The 21086-nt window shown below is 37.1% G+C and overlaps 1 protein-coding gene across 1 annotated transcript; it reads right to left on the bottom strand.

Annotated features, from left to right (window-relative positions):
• Nucleotides 1–1009: 1009 nt before the first annotated feature.
• On the bottom strand, nt 1010–17352 carry LOC129266282 (histidine triad nucleotide-binding protein 1-like). Its single transcript, XM_064103662.1, has 3 exons — nt 16793–17352; nt 8421–8528; nt 1010–5475 (listed from the first exon to the last, which is right to left on the bottom strand). The coding sequence occupies exons 1-3, from the start codon at nt 16943–16945 to the stop codon at nt 5305–5307; spliced, it is 432 nt and encodes a 143-aa protein (XP_063959732.1). The 5' UTR covers nt 16946–17352; the 3' UTR covers nt 1010–5304.
• Nucleotides 17353–21086: the final 3734 nt, after the last annotated feature.

Here is a 21086-nt window from a genome sequence, read left to right as displayed (position 1 = left end):
TTTTTTTTATAGTGAGAAAAGAAATGTTTACATTTTGGTAACGAAGAATCATCGGGAAATCAAGGAGTACCAAAAGGTAAAAACGTTGATGTCCCCTGGGGGCATCAAGTACAATTATGCCATCAATCGCAACTCTAAAAATCATGCGCAAGTCCGAAATGCGCATTGTTGATTGGTCGAAAATCAAATTGCGCATGATTTTTTTGAGTTGCGATTGATTGCAAACGGGCCCCTGGGCAACTTATCCTTACTTCTCATACGTCACAGGTCACGTGTTCACAATATCGCTTGAAGTGACTTTTTGGAGGCGGGGTTTATTTCGTTGGAATTCACAAAAAACTAACTTTTGACATGATTATTACAGAATAGTCTAAAGAAATTGTAATTTGTATCTTGGTGATTCTGTCTAATTAAGACCCATTCTAACGAAAAATGAACACATATTTTTCTAATTTAGTAACCCTTTAAAGAGGGTCACCATATTAGTCACAAAGACATAAGATTTACTATGCACCTGCTCATGATCTACATAGAGCAGTATTACTTCAAGCGCTTACAGCTCCCAGTTTCTAATTTGTTGGAGTTCAAAATAAGGAAAATATCCAGGTCTTCAGAAAAAGATTGAAAAAATAAAATTGGAACATAATCCATAGTAAAAATACAAAATATGGGTCCGAAACAATGTCAAATGAGAATTTTAGGTTTGTTTGGTTCATCCATTATTCACAGAAACAGTGCATAGAGAACATGCTTTTTAAAAAAGTACTGAAAAATAAGATTTACTAATTCTCCCTAAAAAAACAATGTACAGTATGCCAATTAAAAATCACACAGCATGACCTTTTTAGTATTTGACTTAAAGGGGTCATTTTTTTAATGTCTGCCCACAGCTCCTCGAAATGAGCGAGTATCCTTCCTCCTTTCACCATCATAAATAATATCTGAAGTTACAAACATGCTTCACATTTCCTGAGACAGAAATAAATACAAAATATGTGAATCAAAGTACTGAGATTTGTCAGGTTTTAATGTAATTTAACAATGGCATGGGGATTTCCAATCTAAGCAGGCTTTGAAAGTTTCTTCCTTTGTTTTAACCCAAAAATTATGATAATCCAAACTACATCTGAGGAGGAAAACATTAAAAAGAAAGTCTTTCAGGTGACCATTGATCTAAACATCTGACTTTCTATGGCACGTCATGAACGATACTGTACTTACTCTACCACTACTTCAAGTTTTGTTGAAACCAGAAGCTTACAATATTATATAGGTTCAGATATAGTTCTGCTAGCAAACATGGCCTGAAATGACCTATAACTGTAGCATGACCATTGACAGCACCATAAAATGCAGGTTAAGCCACTGGATTAATTCCCGAGTTACATGTAAATTGCATTCAGAGTTAGGGTGTGTTCAATGTCGATTTTCAAATTCAAACAGAAACTTGAATCATGATTGAAAACATGATTACAAAACTTGAATATGGGGGGGGGGAAATGGTGGATATTCAATGTCCCCCATTTCCAGTTGTATAAGTAAATGTCTTTCAGAACTTGATTGAGAGGAAATTTCAAATGCTGAAAAAGGTACATGTACGTTTGGAAATGCAATCAGCTCATATTGTTATGACCTTGAGCATCGCAAATGCAACAAAAGGTATAAGCGATTTTGTTTTATTGTGAAATGACTGGGATAGAATAACACTCGTCATAAGAGTTTTGCAAGTAAACTTTAATGTTGACCTCAAAATGACCTTTGACCTTACCATGTGACCTGCGACTGCAGCATGACATGCAGGTCTAACTACATCAACAATCCAAGTTTGGGTGAAAAGTGACATGCAGTTGCGGAGTTAGGTGTCATAACAGAGTCTAGCATGTAAACTTTAACGTTGACCTGAAAATGACCTTTGACCTTACCATGTGACCTCTGACTGCAGCACAACAAGCAGGTCCCCTAAGTCCATCTGCCATCCACGTTTGGTTGAAAAGTGACTTACGGTTGCGGAGTTAGGTGTCATAACAGAGTCTAGCATGTAAACTTTAACGTTGACCTGAAAATGACCTTTGACTTACCATGTGACCTCCAACTGCAGCATAACATGCAGGTCCCCCAAGTACATCTACCATCAAAGTGCGGTCGAAAAGTGACTTACGGTTGCGGAGTTATGTGTCATAAGGTTTGTGACGGACGGACGACAGACGACATTTGGATCCCTATGTCTCGCCTTCACCTCTGGTGGGCGAGACAAAAAGAGAGTGGGAAATTTAAAACAACTGATGTACATGTATAAACAGCTTTATATTTTTGACACTGAATGGTGCAACCTGATCTTGTTAGTGTTCTATAATCATGTTTCTAATCATGATTCATGTTGCTGTTTAAATTTGAAAAATGTACATTGAACCATGGACCTATTCGAGATGGACACGCATTAAATAGTTAATGAATTCACTTACATGTGACCATCTTTGTGCTTTCAATAACATTCTCTTCATATTTTTCTACTTTCATCCTACCGTGTTCCGCCGTCAATTAGTTGAAAGAAGCAGTTCGTGATTAGACATTGATATTGCACAAACTGTATGCGCATACGATGATAAATTACCTAAATCCTGGAAAATCAATCTGCAGTTCTAGTTTACCTTTGGCAATCTTAGTTCCATGTGTTTTATTTGGGAAAATGTATGTATACAGTATTTTAAGATAGATGCAAACTGAGATTAATTGTCTATTATTTATAACCCCATTTTTGTCAAATTTTTCTCCTAACATTCCAGAGATACATGGCTCATATCAAGTAGAGAGCATTTATCTCTTAATGTTATTGAGGTTATTATGTGCGTGCAGAAGTGTGCGGATCAAATAATAACATTTTTATGTCATAAAATTGTTTGCTTCTTTAAATCTTAAGCATGTTGACTGAAAAATATTTTCTTACACAGGGCATCAGCCAAAAAATCAAAAACCAGGAAAGTTGTACCTTTGTAAATCATCAGATACGCCTTGGTAGTCGCTATTGTCAAAACACCTGTATGTTTTCATTAAGATGCACATAATCACTAGGCGGCGGATCTTGTTCGATCAAAGAAATGATAGCGTTGAATGTTCATCTCCAATAGGTCCATGATTGAACACACCCTTAGAGATGTAAAGTTAATTGTCATAAGAGGGTATATTACAACAAACAGCCTTTAATATTATGGTCTATGACAAAAAAAATGGATTTCTAATGGACAGCCTTCGATCTCCATGTCACCTCTCAGCTAGAGTTAGTAAACAAGTGGAGTGCCTTTAGCAGTCTTACCTGCATTACATGATTTAATATAGCAGCAGTGCTGACTCTGAAAACTACTATAAAATAATTATTCACAAAACAAACCATTCACATAATGATATACATGTATATGTTCATTGACCCTAAATGACATTTGACATTGATCATGTTACCTAAGACTTGTTACTGATACTTGATTACCCTTATGTCCACATTTTATAAACTACATACTGTATATCCATCCATAAACTTACAAAGTTATGAAGGCAATTCAACCATGTCCCCCAACATGGCCAAAGTTCATTGACCTTAAATGACATTGACTTTGGTCATGTGACCTGAAACACACACAGGATTTTGAGTGATACTTGATTACTCTTATGTCCAAGTTTTATGAACTAGATCCATAAACTTTCAAATTTATGATGGTAATTCAACAAATACCTCAAACTTGGGCAAAGTTCATTGACCCTAAATGACCTTTGACATAAGTCATGTGACCTGAAACTCAGGCAGGATATTCAGTAATCCTATCCTTATGTCCAAGTTTCATGAACTAGGTTCACATCATTTTTAGGTTATGATACCATTTTAAAAACTTAACCTTACGTTAAGATTTTGATGTTGGTTCTCCCAACATGGTTTAAGTTCAGTGACCCTAAATGACATTTGACCTTGGTCATGTGACCTGGAACTCAGGCAGGATGTTCAGTAATATTTGACGTCAAAGTTTCATGAACTAGGTCCATATTCTTTCTTAGTTATGATGTCACTTAGAAAACTTAATCATTGGTTAAGATTTGATGTTGACGCCGCCACTCCAGTCTCGCTCTGCTATGCAGGCGAGACAAAAATGGCAGTTCCATACAAAATTCTTTCTTCACAAACACCTTGCATGGTATCCATTGAAATATATTTCATTAACCCTAAAAGAAAATGTACCAACTAAAAATAAATTGTTTCTTTTTTCTAAACAAATGACAGGATGCTAGAGTTTTAGAAACAGACAAGACCAAAGTTACAATTTAATGCATGAAGTATGATTAATCTTTAAATGAGACATCATGGATAATAAAAATCTAACCATACTCCAACAATATCACAATGACAAAATCATCTGTTGTACATTAATTCTTGCTACAAAAATAGATGCTGTTGGTTGGTTGGTGTTTGTTTTAACAGCATTTGCATTCTAAAAGAATATTTATGCCTTTTCTGATTGTATATTTTTTATTATATATTCAGAATTGTTTTCCTTCAATTTTTTTTCTATTAAAAACAAAACCAAAAGAGAAGTCAGTAGAAAGAGTACAAGTTGCAAAAACAAAAATAAGTACATGATTAAAGGTTGTATGAATACAAGCCTTAGTCTATTTCAAAGTTATCACATGTATATGATTTTTCTTAAAGGCTCAGTCCACACAAATAGCAAGTTAAATTCAAATATTATATTCAATTTACTTTTGACACATTCCCATTATCTTAGAGAGGCTCTTTACCAATCAACATTTACAAATCTCGTCTGAAAAGCTCCCTCTACAAACATATCTACATGGATTTGATAAACATTGATTATTTGCTTCAATTGAAAAGAATTCTGTGAGAGGTTTTAAATACATGTACCTGCACTGATACAACTGTGGAAGTCTGGAAAGTTATGCACAGATAGAACATTCGCATAAAATGTATCGCAAAATTCATACACAAATGGCAGACAGAAAATATGAATTTGAAATTGGCTAAATATTGCCAATATCTTGCCATTTTTACAGAATTTTCTGTTAACTTCTGGATCAGGAGGAAGAAATAAAAATACTTATACTAAAATAATAATGTAAATTAAATATAGCAACTATGATCGTTAGCAGTCATCATTAAAAATACGATAATAAAATGTTTCACTTAAGAAACATGGTATTAAGCACTATGAAATATTACATGATTATTGATTATTATAAGCCCACTTGAATTAAGATTACCACCAAGATTTTGATAAACTACCTGTTGAAACTCACAAAAATGAATCATCTTTTTGTTGGAGGCCATTGCAATTGTTTGCCACCTATGACATGGAATTTCAAATATCTCTGAGACTCGCAGCCAAACCTTCCATGATTAATCACTAAACGATAACCATCTGTCAGTCCCTGTTCCTGTGCAACCTTATGAGCAGTGTACATCATCTTACCAAGAAGCTGAGTATAATTGGTGAATAGGGAAAATGGTTAGAAAAGAACAAAACTGTTGCCATTGAATTGTAATAAAACAATTAAAAGAACAAGTCTTGAAAATAACTTAATTTTTTTGTGCATAGATTTCAGATCCTACAAAGACTGCAGAATGCATATACATGTATCACATCCTGCAAACAGCTTGTGAAACTCTCATTAAAAGAAAAATAACTAGAATTTTAATTCGTCATGAGGACGAATTAGGTGATCTGTCTCTGATTTCATGATCAGGAAGACAATCAGCATGTTTATTGAGATCAATATGATCATCATGATGAAAACTGAACTTCTCTTACGAAAAGAACGTGTTGAATACTCTTGAAAAAGAGGGAAATGAAAAAGTTGTTTGAAAAAGTGTAGGTCATACACATATTGTACAGGAACATTGTACATTAAAAGGGATTTTAATCTCTTTTATTGTCCAATGTTTTATTTAATATACATTGTTATGGTCATAAAGGACCATTTGTGAAATGTTGAAAAGAAAAAAAAAAAAAATATCATGTTCACCCCGGCCCCCTGGGCTCGAACCCTGGACCCTGAGGACGCAATGTTCATGCCTTACCCATTGAGCTACACACTTCCCATAGACTTACGCATAAGCAAAACAAGAGGATCTCAAATCCAATTTTGCAAGTGAAATACGGGCATGATCCCGGCATCTGATCGGAAAATGAAGACCACATTAGCGATTGCTTACAATCTCAGCTACAACATACTCCAAGCTCAGAGAAAATCAACAAAAAGAAATGGAGATATGGCTCGCGAAATAGAGGAATGTAAAATCCAGTTTGGAGAAAAAGTCATTTCCCATAGAGATTGCACACAAAATGAGCGAAAATGACATACCCCTATAAATCGACATTTTCAGGGATAATCCGTTCCTTAAAATGTAAAAATGCCAACTCATTAGATAGAGTGAGTCCTCAGCTACAATATATAAGAAACTGAGCAAAAATTGACCAATATTTATGGAGTTAGAGTCAAATTTGCATAATTATGATGACGTCATAAGTAGCAAAATGGGAATTTTGAGTTCCGACGCCATTTTGATGACGTCATGATAAAATTTCGGGTCAAATGTGACATGAAATCATATCTCCCATCCATACTCTATTCGAATATGAAAAAAAAATTGGGGGTCAACGGACTACCTGAAGAGCTATAATGAGTTTTGTATAGGCATGTTTTTGCACATATATTGTCTATGGTTAGTGCGCGTGCTGTAAACTTTAATGGAGGCTAATTCCGTTATTACTTGTCGTAGAAGGTTGATCAAGGTATCAAATTACTCAGAATTATATTATCAATGCATTGATATTTTAAAAAATGCCGATCCTATGTTGTATAGTGCAGTTACGCTCGTTCTCGCGCGCGTAACCGTGCGCGAGCAAATTTTTGAAATGCTTAAAATGACCTGATTCGTCAATTGTTTCCCCCACCCTTTCTCTAACCCCGTTTTTCTACCTCAGCTATATGTGTTTACTGCCAGTTAAAGTTTAAATGTATACATTAGGGCATGGAATTAGAGTAAGGTTAGGCCGAAGTATATGAAGTTATCTTTTTTTTTTTTTTTGATCGCGCAACTTCTGGTCGGGTCGGCTCCGGGCGGGTAAATCTTTATATCAATTTCTGCCGTCACCTCCATAAAGTCAACTTCTCCCGCTTTTCAGCTCATTACTAAACAACCATAATTTTTGGGGCAAACAGGTTCCTAATCCAAAAAGAGGAAGGTATAAAATTCGTATCGTATAAGGGTATTAAATAAAAAAGTACAATATTTTTTATCAAATTCTATTCAACTTCATGTCATTTCCCTGTACATTCATCTCCTGTCCTGTTTTTTGCCCTCAGTTTGAAATTTTGAATGACTCTTAAGTTTCTTTATGATTCAAAATGAAGCGCTTCAGGATAAGTCAAAGAAATTAGGCATCCTTTTTATATAATTTCAATAAATCACAGAAGTTTCAACCTTTTGCGCACTATTTTCCTTTAAATGAAGTTCAATAATCTTAGAAAATTAATTGAATTAGAGCCTATGGGGTATTGGAGATATCTGCATTATTTTGATGAAATATCCGCCCTTTGAAATTTCAGTTACGTTGCTCTGCGCGGGGAGGAATATCTTCCTCATGGCAAAAAATTGATAAAACGCTTTAGCTTCCGCACTTCGCGCAGGGTTATTATCATTTTAATTTCCTCCATTGTATTCCTTTTTTGTGCGTTCACAATCTTTTTTTGAAAACAAGGTTCATGAAAACCAGGTTCACAATCACAATATAGTCAACTGAATTGGAGCTGATATAGATACTAGAGACAAGAGAGACGACTCCTTTTCATTTTAATTTATGAAACACCAAAAGCTTCGCGCGGGAGGGGGAAACTCCCCCTCCCTGCACCCACCCCCTAGGGAGCGCGCTTCGCGCGCTCTGTAAGCGTTGACACGCATCTCGTGCATTTACCGCCCCCTCCAAAATGAAATCCTGGCTACGTGGTTGGTTCTTTTCGTAAGAGAAGTTCAGTTTTCATCATGATGATCATATTGATCTCAATAAACATGCTGATTGTCTTCCTGATCATAAAATCAGAGACAGATCACCTAATTCGTCCTCATGACGAATTAAACTTCAAGTTGATTTTGAATTTATTATGGTGTAGGAGTCCTTTTCTCATTTTCACTTAAAAAAGTACCTGCTCTAGCTGCAAGATTGAATTATAGATGAGTAGGGCATCGTCATTGTGGGTATAGTTAGAGTTACATGACATCATGACTGATAACCTTCAACTCCAACTATTCAAAGTTTGCATAATTTCCACTTCAATGCTATTCAGTTGAATTTTCTACATGTTTGCCACACATGTATTTATTTAATAGGATGTTAAGAAGTTATTCAAAGCATTTACTGTACCATTATATCAGCTGCCTTTACATCTGACAGTCGTAGAATATATTTCTTGGGAAACACTTTTAAATGAACAGGAGCTACAGCACCTCTGCGAGCGTGCATGATCGTAATCTGAAGAAATTCAAAAACGTTGAAAATAACATTTTGTTAACCAGCATGAGCCAAACTTCCCAGGGAAGTGTTCTATGTGACAAGTTTACAAACAATTATTTTCACCAATAGCATTGGCAGCGAGCACCAGATAATCGCAGATGTGCACAAAGTTTGTATTACACGTTGGCTAACTTTTCAATGTGTTGCTGCTGATATCTCTATCGTGATGCAGCATAGCAGGGAAGAAGAATTCTCTATTTCTTCCTACAGTCCAGGAAAAATAAGGTTTGACCTCAGACAAATTGCAACACAATTTTCTTCATCACAATGCATTTCCATGAAGTCCCCAAAGTGACATACTAAAAGTCAAGAAAAATCCAAGTGGTGGAAAGATGTCAAATTTGCATAAATTGGCGGCTATCGTGCAAACTTTTCAGGATAATTGGCAGTATACAAACACTGGTCTGATCATAGCACTTTTCAAAATTACGATTAAAGCATTACACTCCTACAATAGTTATATCTTGCCACAAGCTTCATCTTGAAATTAGGATTCAAGTCAGAAATTACCCCTGCTGACCTCTAGAGGTCAATAAACTTAAGGTCAACGACCTCTAAATATGAAAATATTGATGTTTATGCATCATTAGTTCATGATAACATGGTTTTGTTGCAATAGTTATTTAATATTGATTCAATGGCATAATTGGTGTGCATTATGCTTGACCTTTGACCCCGGAGAGCTGGCAAAGGTCAACAACCTTAACATTGTAGAATATTGACAATTAACATCACTGATTTATGGTAAACAGGCTTCCCATGTAAAAATTGCAATGGGGCAGGACCAATCTATTTGACTTATGATGTACATGAAATCTAGAGATTTTAAAATTGTAAAAAAAATAAAAATAAGAATAAAAGCACAATAGAAAATCTTTTATGGATTTTGGAAGGCCTGCCAGTTGTGACCTCTTTATTCAGTAAAAACATTAGTTATCTATAATTCCATCAACCCTTATTAAACTGGAGGGGGGGGGGGTCAATTTGACCCCCCGAAAATTTCTACTGCTTTGCCACCGCACACAATTTCTTTTACCGTGCCGCTCGCTGACTTTTTACTTTCAAGTCTTGCGCATCTTTTGAGACCAAATTTGCAATGCCCGGGTACGCAGTTCCGAAAGTATGCGATGTTTTGCAAGTGCATGTCGGTCCAAAAATTGCTCAAATACATGTACAAAGTCAATGCAATTGCAAATTGTGTTTTTCAACCAAAAATCATAAATGTATGATTATTTTTACTTTTGTTGGTTTAGATGGATTTATTTTATGTTATTTATGATCGCAAAAGGGTCCCCGACAAAGTTCATAAAAAACAATAAAAAACAAAGAAATTCAGATAAATTAAAAAATCAATAAGATTCATAGGAAATTAATTATTTTTGGGCAATTTTTTGTAGATATTTTTTAGAAATGTCAAAATCTATATGTGCACCAAAAATTAGCATTCTACTAGCTATATGAATTTCAAGTTAAAGGCAAAGACATACACAAAAAAACAAAATTAGGGCAAATTTCATACGCTTTGAATAACTAATTAAAAATATAAGCAATTAATTTTTTGAAAAATTTACTATACGGTCTTGCAGTTTACATCTGATTCTACGCGCATGCAAATTTTTGCAGCGATCGCGCAATCAACGGCTGAGATCTGAGGGGGGGGGGGGTCAAATTGACCCCCCCCCCCTGTACACGTTGGTCTGAAATAGCCTACTTATTGGGTTAATGAAGTAATATTTTAACCAATATGCTCTGTGACGTATGGGACTAGACAATAACTGATTTTTATTCTAAAAAGTTTGTCATTAAAACTCTGAATTGGAATAAGCTGGAAATCTCTCATAATCATGTTTTCATGTATAAATGAAATGATAGAACTCTTTGTTGTTTTATGCAATAGCGCAAAATGTAAAAGTTCGCACTGTGACGTACAGGACATTTGTCCATGTGTAAAACGAATGGGGAAAGTGAAATTTCATCTAAATTTATATTTAATGTGATGTAAATCAAAGTAAATTCAGTTTTACATGGATTATCATGATATATATATTTCTATAATAGTTTACACTGAAACAAAACACAGCAAACACTTTACGACCATATAACTATTATGAAAGATGTCTAGCAAATAATTCCATGTATTATTAACACGAATGGGGAAAATGAAAATTTCATCAAAATTCATAATTCACTGGATGTATTAAACCAAAGTACGTTTTACATTGACTATTATGATTGATATATATTTCTATTATAGTATATGATGAAACAAAACAAAATAAACACTTTAGTTTCAAAATACCCTTCACATCCCGATTACCCCCGCTTAAGATCAAATTTTTCGGACCTGAAATCTTGATCAATGGGAATCAGCTGATCTTACGTTTGAATGGGTTGATTATGGTAGGATTTCATCGAAGTCTTACTTGAAATACATGTATGGGTCAGCAATGGGTATGAAAATATAAGAACTTGAAAGAATTTTTCTTCAGGTTAATGTATCATTGTTTTTATTGTTATATGTGTACTTTTTTTGCATTGTTGGAATAACTTTCATCATTCCTGCCAAGAATTTGTGAGGATAACCATCAGCAGCGCGCACTGGCAGGAATTTCTCGGCGCGCGAGTGGCATCCATAATATTACCAACATCTGGTCAGATTCGATATAAAAAAACCAATCAAAAACTTATAATTTACTCATGATATGATATAAAAGAAAAATTCACACCAATTCTTTCTTACGTCAATCGAGAATATTTACCCGACCGGCGCGTGTCCGGAATCATGATGTAATTTGTCACACACGAAAATAATTGTTTTTCATGAGGGGCATGTAGCAAGTGCGATGCAAAGAAAACGGTTGGTAAATATAAAATAATTTCATCATATTTATCATTTTCATAATATATGGAATAGCAAAGTGCGAATTTTTCTTGATTGTATTTCCTCTAGATCTTTGTCATTTTTAAAGCACTGAATTCGTGTCCGGCAATATTATTAGGATACACTGCCATACAATCAACATGATCAATCTTAAAAATCGAGTCTATGAATAATCGCTAACTTTTGTGTTACCGGACCCTAATATAATGTAGCGTCCCAGATAAGCTTGTAACCGATTCCATTCGATTTCACCACAATCGGCGATCACTTGCCGATCTCGATCTTCGATCATGCCCCTTAAAGGAAAAAATCGGATATAAAAATCGGCCTAGATTGATGTACAGTGCGTGATCGATCAGAACATATTTCAAGATTGTTTTTGAGGTGCTAGCTATTTAGAGGTCGCATTAATGAGGGAGAAAGACGCCGTGAACTTTTAAAGATCGTACTACTGACGGAGTGCGTTGCGTTACTATCTTACATCGTTTATGATGATATACATCTTCTCTTCAACCTCGTGGTGATAGCGGAAGCCGCAGTGAACTTAATAAGTTCGTATTACTGACGGACATCACTGCGCTACTCTCTTACATCGTTTATGATGATAGACATCCTCTCTTCAACCTCGTGGTGATAGCGGACGCCGCCGTGAACTTGATAAGGTCGTATTACTGACGGACATCACTGCGCTACTCTCTTACATCGTTTATGATGATAGACATCTTCTCTTCAACCTTGTGGTGATAGCGAACGCCGCCGTGAACTTGATAAGGTCGTATTACTGACGGACATCACTGCGCTACTCTCTTACATCGTTTATGATGATAGACATCTTCTCTTCAACCTCATGGGGATAGCGGACGCCGCCGTGACATTTCAAAGGTCGTCTTATTAACGGACATCACTGCGCTACTCTCTCCCTTTATGATGATATACAGTGCGTCCCAGAAAAAAATGAAACCGAGATTAAGCGATGATTTATCATAACTTAATCACAAATACAATAGACAAATGACCTACCAATGTAAAGCTTAGAATCTCCTCTTTCATCTGATATTACTTAGATTATTCCTCATTCACGCATGAATGAGCAAAAACAATTTGAAGAAAGAATACCAAAAACCCATTTGGCGGGGGGTATCTGAATTTCAAAAGAAAATCACATGCCTAAAAAGTTCAATATCTGCTCTTTTATTTGATACCTTAATCCCAAGAAATGGTCAAGAAGTAAAAAAGTTATGTTCCCTCGAAACAATGCTTGTATTTCCATAATTTCATTAAATACACGCGTTTTCACCCGTTTCCCACAGAAGCTATCGCATGGTTAACAAAAGACTTAATGCATGGCTGATCGTCAACAAAACGGAGTGTCAAGTGAGTTTGAACGCTAGCCTGTACAACCTCTTCATTTTATGAAATTATTGAAATTCAAGCCTTATTTCAAATAACCCGAACTTTGTTATTTCTTGACCATTTTCTGTAATTGAGGTATCAAATTAAAGAGCAGATATTGAACTTTTTTTAAATGTTTTCTTTTTGAAACCTAGATACAGCCCGCCAAATGACTTTTTGGTTTCCCCTCTTCAAATTGTTTTTGCTCTCTCATGTGTGAATGAGATATAATCTAAGTAATTTCAGATGAAAGAGGAGATTCTAAGCTTTACAATGGTAGGTCATTTGTCTATTGTATGTGATTAAGTTATGATAAATCATCGATAAATCTCGGTTTTGTTTTTTGTGGACGCACTGTACATCTTCTCTTCAACCTCGTGGTGATAGCGGACGCCACCGTGAACTTAATAAGGTTGTAATATTGACGGACATCACTGCGCTACTCTCTTACATCGTTTATGATGATAGACATCTTCTCTTCAACCTCATGGTGATAGCGGACGCCGCCGTGAACTTAATAAGGTCGTATTATTGACGGACATCACTGCGCTACTCTCTTACATCGTACAAGATAAAGAGATCATTCCAATAATTCTAAATTGCTAGCACCTAACATAAAAACACTTATAAGATATGTCCCGCCGATCGTTCATTGACCTGTGATCTATGAGAATTATTTTCATTTTATTTTCCGTTGTCATTTTGCTCGGAAGATGCGTCATTCGTTTATCTTTCTGATAAAAATCACTCATTTTATAAGCAGTAACACCCCAAACCCCTTTTAAAACATGTTCCAAACGATCGCGCATGTTGACGACTTCCATTCCAATGCATTCGTTGTGACTTTGTCAGGAAGATGCGCGCGACTGCGAACAAAATTTTGATGTATTCCTTTGTTTTTAAACAATTCGATTTTCGATTTTAGAAGCTTAACTGCCGATCCGATTTTCGATCTGATTTTTTATCCGATTTACAACATTAGTCCCAGAGGTTTGCAAAAACTCGCAGCTCCTGGCTAGTACAGGCTACAGGTAGTACAGCGTTACCCCGGGGGGGGGGGGGGGGTACTCGACCAAAAAAGTGGTAGGGGTGTGCCGCGGGCGAGACAAAAAACGGGGGCCTTGGAGCGGGCTTATTGTAAAAAGGAGGGTCCTCGGAACAGGCTTCGGAACTACAAATGTTTGTGAAAACGGGGGTCCTTTGAACGGATCGCCATCGTGTGAGTGCGTATGCATCCGGAATCCAGGAGTCCACCGTGCATTTACACATAGACACGGGACTAGGGTAGATTGTGGTCTCAATAACTTGGAAAGAAAATTGTGAAAACAGAAATTATGCACTTACCACGATTATATGGATGAAGGTCTATCGTGTGGCAGTATCCCGACATCGAGGCATAGACTGGAACCTAAACAAACGAAAAGTTCTGTCGCGATACCTTTCCTAATTCTTTCAAAATTCATAACAAAATGGCCGATCGAGACTGGGTAGAAGGAGAGAACTTTTCATTTTTGTGAGGTTCCAGTCTGTGCCTCGATGTCAGGACACTGCCACAAGATAGACCTTCATCCATATAATCGTGGTAAGTGCATAATTTCTGTTTTCACAATTTTCTTTCCAAGTTATTGAGACCATAGTCCAGTGTCTATGTGTAAATGCACGGTGGACTCCTGGGCTCCGGTACCAGGTAAAAATGGCAGAGGTAATAATGGCAGAGGTAAAAATGGCAGAGGTAATAATGGCAGAGGTAAAAATGGCAGAGGTAAAAATGGCAGAGGTAATAATGGCAGAGGTAAAAATGGCAAAGGTAAAAATGGCAGAGGTAAAAATGGCAGAGGTAAAAATGGCAGAGGTAATAATGGCAGAGGTAAAAATGGCAGAGGTAAAGATGATAAAGATAGGCTACGTCATACTAATTGTCATCCTTGACCGGACTCTTGTCGACGAAATGGGCAATAAGAACTGATTAAATATTATGTTGTGTTTCGTCATTTTAGGTCTATACTTTGTCATTTATATGACTAAACTCAATCATTTTCTTGCCAAAATGATTTCAATTAGTGACTGATGAAAGGATCTTAAGTTCGTAAGCAGAGCAGCGCTTCACATGCAAACCCAACCACTTTTTTTTTTTATGTCAACACCAATGTGTGCAGCCATTAACCCTCAAGTTCGGGTCTACTTCTGACTACTTTCATAATTTAACCCGGATAACAAAAAAATAACCGAACATTCTGTAATATAAGTAATTTTCTTTATTTCCACATCATGATGGATCATGATGAAGAGATCATGTCACTGGCGGATCCAGGGGGCACAGCCGGTCCGTGCCCCACCCCTTGAGAGGTACAATTAAAATCTTAGCCAATATGCGGTTCCAACTCAAGTGCGCCCCCTCTTTAAAGCGAGGAATTTTTTTTGCTTGCTAATTATTTTTTGTGGACGAATTCCCTAGAGTTGTAGGTGTTTCTTATATAGGTACCATTCTCTGGGGCTGTTTTGAAGAGGTTGTTCGCCCTAATGAATAATGAAAATAGCAGAAAATATATTGGTGAAGGTCTGAGGAAAAATCCGTCAAAGATCAAGAAAGTTATCAAGTTTTAGTCTGTGACGTCATATATGGGAAGCTGCCCCATGACATTTTATGCACTACAAAACAGTTCATAATTGTAAAAAAAAATATTTCAGGAGCGTAAGTGAAATGATTTGTCTCTTGATATATACTGAAGATACAATAAAAACCATTTTGATTTTTTTTTTCTAGAAAATTACATTTTATTAATCTTTTTATACACCAAATATGGGAAAACTGCTCTCAAATGACGTCATCGTTAAAACATAAAAGTATAGTTTCTTTAATCTTTGATGGATTTCCTAAAACCCTCACCAATATCATTTTAATATTTTCGGCTATTCTACAATGAAGTTTATGTGAGATTGAGCTTCCCCTTTAATGAATTAAGTACAATTGCAATCTAGAGTGTGGCTCAAATTTGAATATTAGTACAGCGATTTGACATGAGAAGGCCGTCCATGAGAGTCCAGAAAAAATAAGATAACCAAAAGATTATCAATTTGGTGCAAACGATCTATGATTTTAAAAAATGTTACAATTTCCATTATTTTCCGTTATTGTTTTTATTTTTTGCATGGGGGTTTAAGACCATTTTACCTATACCATTTTTACCTCTGCCATTTTTACCTCTGCCATTATTACCTTTGCCATTATTACCTTTGCCATTTTTACCTCTGCCATTTTTACCTCTGCCATTTTTACCTCTGCCATTTTTACCTCTGCCATTTTTACCTCTGTCATTTTTACCTCTGCCATTTTTACCTCTGCCATTAATAATTACCTCTGCAATATTTACACCGAGCCTGGGCTCCGGCCCGCTTTGCGGGCCTGAGCTCCCTGGGTTAGCGTGCATGATGCAGCTAGCCCGACGGCCGTGCCGCCGGGTGCGCTCACGCAGAGGTGATGGTCGGACAGCGCTCTGCGGCCGCTTTTCACCAAAATTGCAGCTCATTGTAGCAGATCAATGCGATCGGAACGGCATAACGAAAAATATGCGAAGCTTTGGAGCGGCTTTCTTTGTTCTTTTTCTCAAATAAGACAAAAATGCTATGCCTTGGAACGGAAATTTGAGTGTAAAAATGGGGGTCCCCTCCGCGGCACATACCCACTATGCATTATACTGAGTGCCCGCCCCCCCCCCCCCCGGGAGCATTACGAACCCAAGCCAAACAAGGGCCGTCATCTGTCTATTGACAGGGCGTTTCGCCTGTCGGAGGGGATGCCGCGGCCAGACGAAGTCAGCGGAGCATCCCTGACAGAATTGGCTTTTCATTGGTCTCGTCAGAAACTTGCGACAGGGACTCTTGTTGCCCGTAACTAATCTAAATTGAAAAAAATGAGGTACCGGTACCGGTACATAAATCTACTACATACCTGCTCATCATCAAATGCTACAACCCGAGGGTCTACTTGATCTTGATCTTCATCTTGATCTTCTTCTTGATAATACGTCTCGATAATTGATTTTGGTATGCCTACTTGGTACTTGATCTGTCTTGGCCTTGGTACTTCTTCTTCGGCAGCCATGATTTCTTTCAATCCGTGTAGACAGTACGCGTATCGTATGTACGGTCGATATGATCTCGCATGGATTGAATGGAGGTGCCGTGGCCGAGTGGTCTAAGGCGTCTTGTCAAAAGTGTGTGTGCGTCTTTTCCTTTATATTCTACGGCGAAACCACTGAGCGTGCCATTGGCCATTTTTCTTTCCTACGGGTCAGTGCTCTTGCCATTCAAGACGCCAGCGTGCCCTTTTGCAGCGAAAACGGAAGCGTGCACTTTTATCTTTTCTTTTGACACCCCGGCCCCCGGTTGGCTCTCCGAAAAGATGTTTTTGCATGAGCGTCCTCTATGTCCACGATATCGGCGTTTTAGGCAAACTATTGAACGCCCGATCTCTCGCCACTGATCTGAATATCGTTGTGTCCTTGTGTCGGTGTGCCTAGTCGCAGTGGGGTATATATTTTCCAAAGTTACGCTTTCACAATTTCTTTTGATGATTTTTCGTTTCGGGTTTCAGTATATGACAAATTTCAATTAGATTTAGATTTCATTTCTTTAATAAAACAATTACCGTTAAGATATTGACTTTCTAAAAGTAAGTATTCAGGCGTGGGTAAGAATTTTTTTAATCACACTGAGCCCACACTGTCAGCATGGTCGGGTGAAAAGGAAAAATATGGAATTGTCCTTAACATCTTTGTAAACAAAATGCAAAACCCCTCGCAAAAGATGCAATATAAATCATACCTGGGTCCAAAAATGATGGCATTTAAATTCATACATTGAAAAGCTACTTTGACAAAAAAATAATACATACATAAAATGCAAGCGTTTTTTGTGGAAAAAAGGATGAAAACTAAGGGCATCGTTGAAATTCAAATTTGAGCTAAACATAGGCCTATATCTAATTTAGCCAAAGTGCACAACAATTTTATTCTTATTATATACACATGTTTAAACATTGACATGTTAGAAACTTAATATATTCACACATAATACAGATGCCGTGCAAAACAAACGAATAAAGTATCATTAATTTGAACTTTAAAAACTAAATTGGATGCTCAAGCAGTCATATCGGTCATTGTAGCTTAAATGCACAATTCTTGAATTTCATTGCCCGAAATTCAGAACAAAAGTACTTTCGTTACTTTGTAAGACCATTACAAACACCTTTACCTTCGAACGAAATCAAAAGCACTTAAGAAAATAAATATTGGAATTATCAAAGAAGGTGAGGCAGTCTTGACCATGAATTGAGTTGAGTGTTTATAAAGGAATTATAGCGTCTTCTAATGAATCCCATTCTAAACTTTGAATGACCGATGAAAAATATATTCACCAAAAGCTCATTGTAGCAGATCAATGCGATCGGAACGGCGTAACGAAAAATATGCGAAGCTTTGGAGCGGATTTCTTTCTTCTTCTTTTTCGATAAGAAGAAAATTATATGCTTTGGAGCGTATACAGTACGCGTATCGTATGTACCGTCGATATGATCTCGCATGGATTGCATGGAGGTGACGTGGCCGAGTGGTCTAAGGCACCTGGCTAGGCAATCCTGTATTTTAGGGGTCTAAATTATTTTAGGTTGCTAACTTCAGGCAACAGCTCCACGACCATTGTTAACGGTAGTTCGGTAGTGCGTACGTACGTGCTGGGTATGGCGGGCCGTTAATGCCATTATTATAGGACTACTAGTATACAGCTGCACGCCTATGTAGTAGATGTAAAGTTGTATTTACCAATGGGGTATCATGCAATATATAGGGGCCGGGGGGGGGGGTGGTAATAGAATAACGGTATACTACCGTTATTCATGTCATGCTACCCCTCTTCTAAATGAACTACATTGGCTACCTGTTTCTGATAGAATACATTATCGAATACTTGTTCAAACCTATAAATCTCTGTCAACCACACTACCCTCTTACATTTCTTCGTTATTTCATCAACAAAGATCTACATACTCTCTTCGTTCTGCAGCTGCTCCTTCCTATGTCATTCCAAAATCCATAAAACAGGCCGGTTCCCAGGACCAAAATCCAATTGAAACCAGTTGGATTTCCAACTGGTTTTAATTGGTTTCAATTGGTTTTAACTGGTTTCAATTGGTTTTAACTGGAATTTAACAATTTCCAGTTGAAACCAATTGAAACCAGTTGGGCAACTGGAAATCCTAACTGGAACCAGTTGGGTAACTGGAAATGACTTCCAATTGGAAATGATTTCTAACTGGAACCAGTTGAGTAACTGGAAATCCCAACTGGAACCAGTTGGGCAACTGGAAATCCTAACTGGAACCAGTTGGGTAACTGGAAATGACTTCCAACTGGAAATGATTTCTAACTGGAACCAGTTGGGCAACTGGAAATCCTAACTGGAACCAGTTGGGTAACTGGAAATGACTTCCAACTGGAAATGATTTCTAACTGGAACCAGTTGGGCAGCTGGAAATCCTAACTGGAACCAGTTGGGTAACTGGAAATGACTTCCAACTGGAAATGATTTCTAACTGGAACCAGTTGGGTAACTGGAAATCCCAACTTGAACCATGCAGTTGTGTAACTGGAAATCCTAACTGGTACCAATTGGGTAACTGGAGATGACTTCTAACTGGAAAGATGGGTAACTGGAAATGAATTCAAATGGGAACCAGTTGGGTAACTGGAAATAAAACTGGAACCAGTTGGGTAACTGGAAATGATTTCCGATTGGTTTCCAATTGGAAATTTTCCAGTTACCCAACTGGATCCAATTGAAACCAGTTAATTTGCATATTATCTGCCAGTGTGCACAGATTAATGTTTTATGAGATTTATCATCATTAACAATGTATCTATTTAATTCTTTTTAATTTCAAGTACCACACTTTTTAAAGATAAGTATTTAGAATACTTAGCAGTGAAAACCATGTTCATAAATGTTATAGATTATAATTAAAACAGATTAAAAGATAATTAGTACACCACTATCTGTTACCAAATTACATCAAATAAAAATACATATATTTGAAGATCTTCCATATAAATATATACATATGAAAGTCTGTATTTTATCAATGCCCTTTACATTGGTATTAATAGACATATAACATTGCTTCTGTGTTGGCATATGAACAATGGTTAGTGCAAATGCTAATTAATTTGTAACTAATTAAGTTCATTCCAACTGGAAGTTCCAATTGGATCCAGTTGGAAACCAATTGGTTTCAACTGGTTCCAATTGAAACCAGTTGCATCCAATTGGATTCAATTGGTTTTAATAGGGAAATTGGAACAACTGGAACCAATTGACACCAATTGCCAACTGGTTCCAGTTGCCCAATTGGTTTTAACTGGAACCAATTGGCAACTGGTTTTCAATTGGAACCAATTGGTTTTAACTGGAACCAATTGGCAACTGGTTTTCAATTGGAACCAGTTGTTCCAATTTCCCTATTGAAACCAGTTGGCCAACTGGTTTCAATTGGTTTTGCCCTAATTGGTTTTAACTGGATTTTGGTCCTGGGTTTCAACTCCTTTCAATCTCTTGCCCCCCCCCCCCCCCCGTCTGTGGAACAAACTCCCTCCATCTATTCGAAACCTCTCTTCTCTTAACCTCTTCAAAAAACATCTCAAAACACACTTAAATAACCCGGGGGGGGGGGGGGCACTTCCATTCACGAGTGGATACCATGCGCGACCATGGTGTCTCGAAAAGCACCCTAAACACGTAATTTCCATATTCTGAAAATGCACCCCTTAACAAGTATTGGCGTGTGAAACCCTACCCTTAACAAGTATTGGAAACAAAACGATACTCTTGGCAAATGTTCCCTGAAATGAACCCCTAAACAAGTACAGGAATGTTTGATTGTTACGGGTCCTTCGGTCGTCGGCTTTACCTTATTGTAATAGTACGACCCCACCTTCTACACCTCGCGCAAATCGGACTCTAAACACGAAGTGTTGGGGCAAAAAGGACATCCTTTATAAAACATTTTAATTTTGTTTTATCATCCCCGCGAATTCTACCCTAAACACGTAATTTTCATAGCGAAATAGATACCCTTTTTTCATTATTTTTGTGTTTTTGACACCCTTATCACGTTACGTACGTAACGTGCCCTGTCGTGAAAAAGACATCCTTTTTACGTGTTTTTTGGTCGCGCATGGTATCCACTC

The sequence above is a fragment of the Lytechinus pictus genome, chromosome 8 (assembly GCF_037042905.1).
Source record: "Lytechinus pictus isolate F3 Inbred chromosome 8, Lp3.0, whole genome shotgun sequence".
In the NCBI taxonomy this organism is placed as follows: Eukaryota; Metazoa; Echinodermata; class Echinoidea; order Temnopleuroida; family Toxopneustidae; genus Lytechinus; species Lytechinus pictus.
Note: the sequence above shows the minus strand (reverse complement) of the source record. Positions and strands in the feature narration are given on the sequence as shown.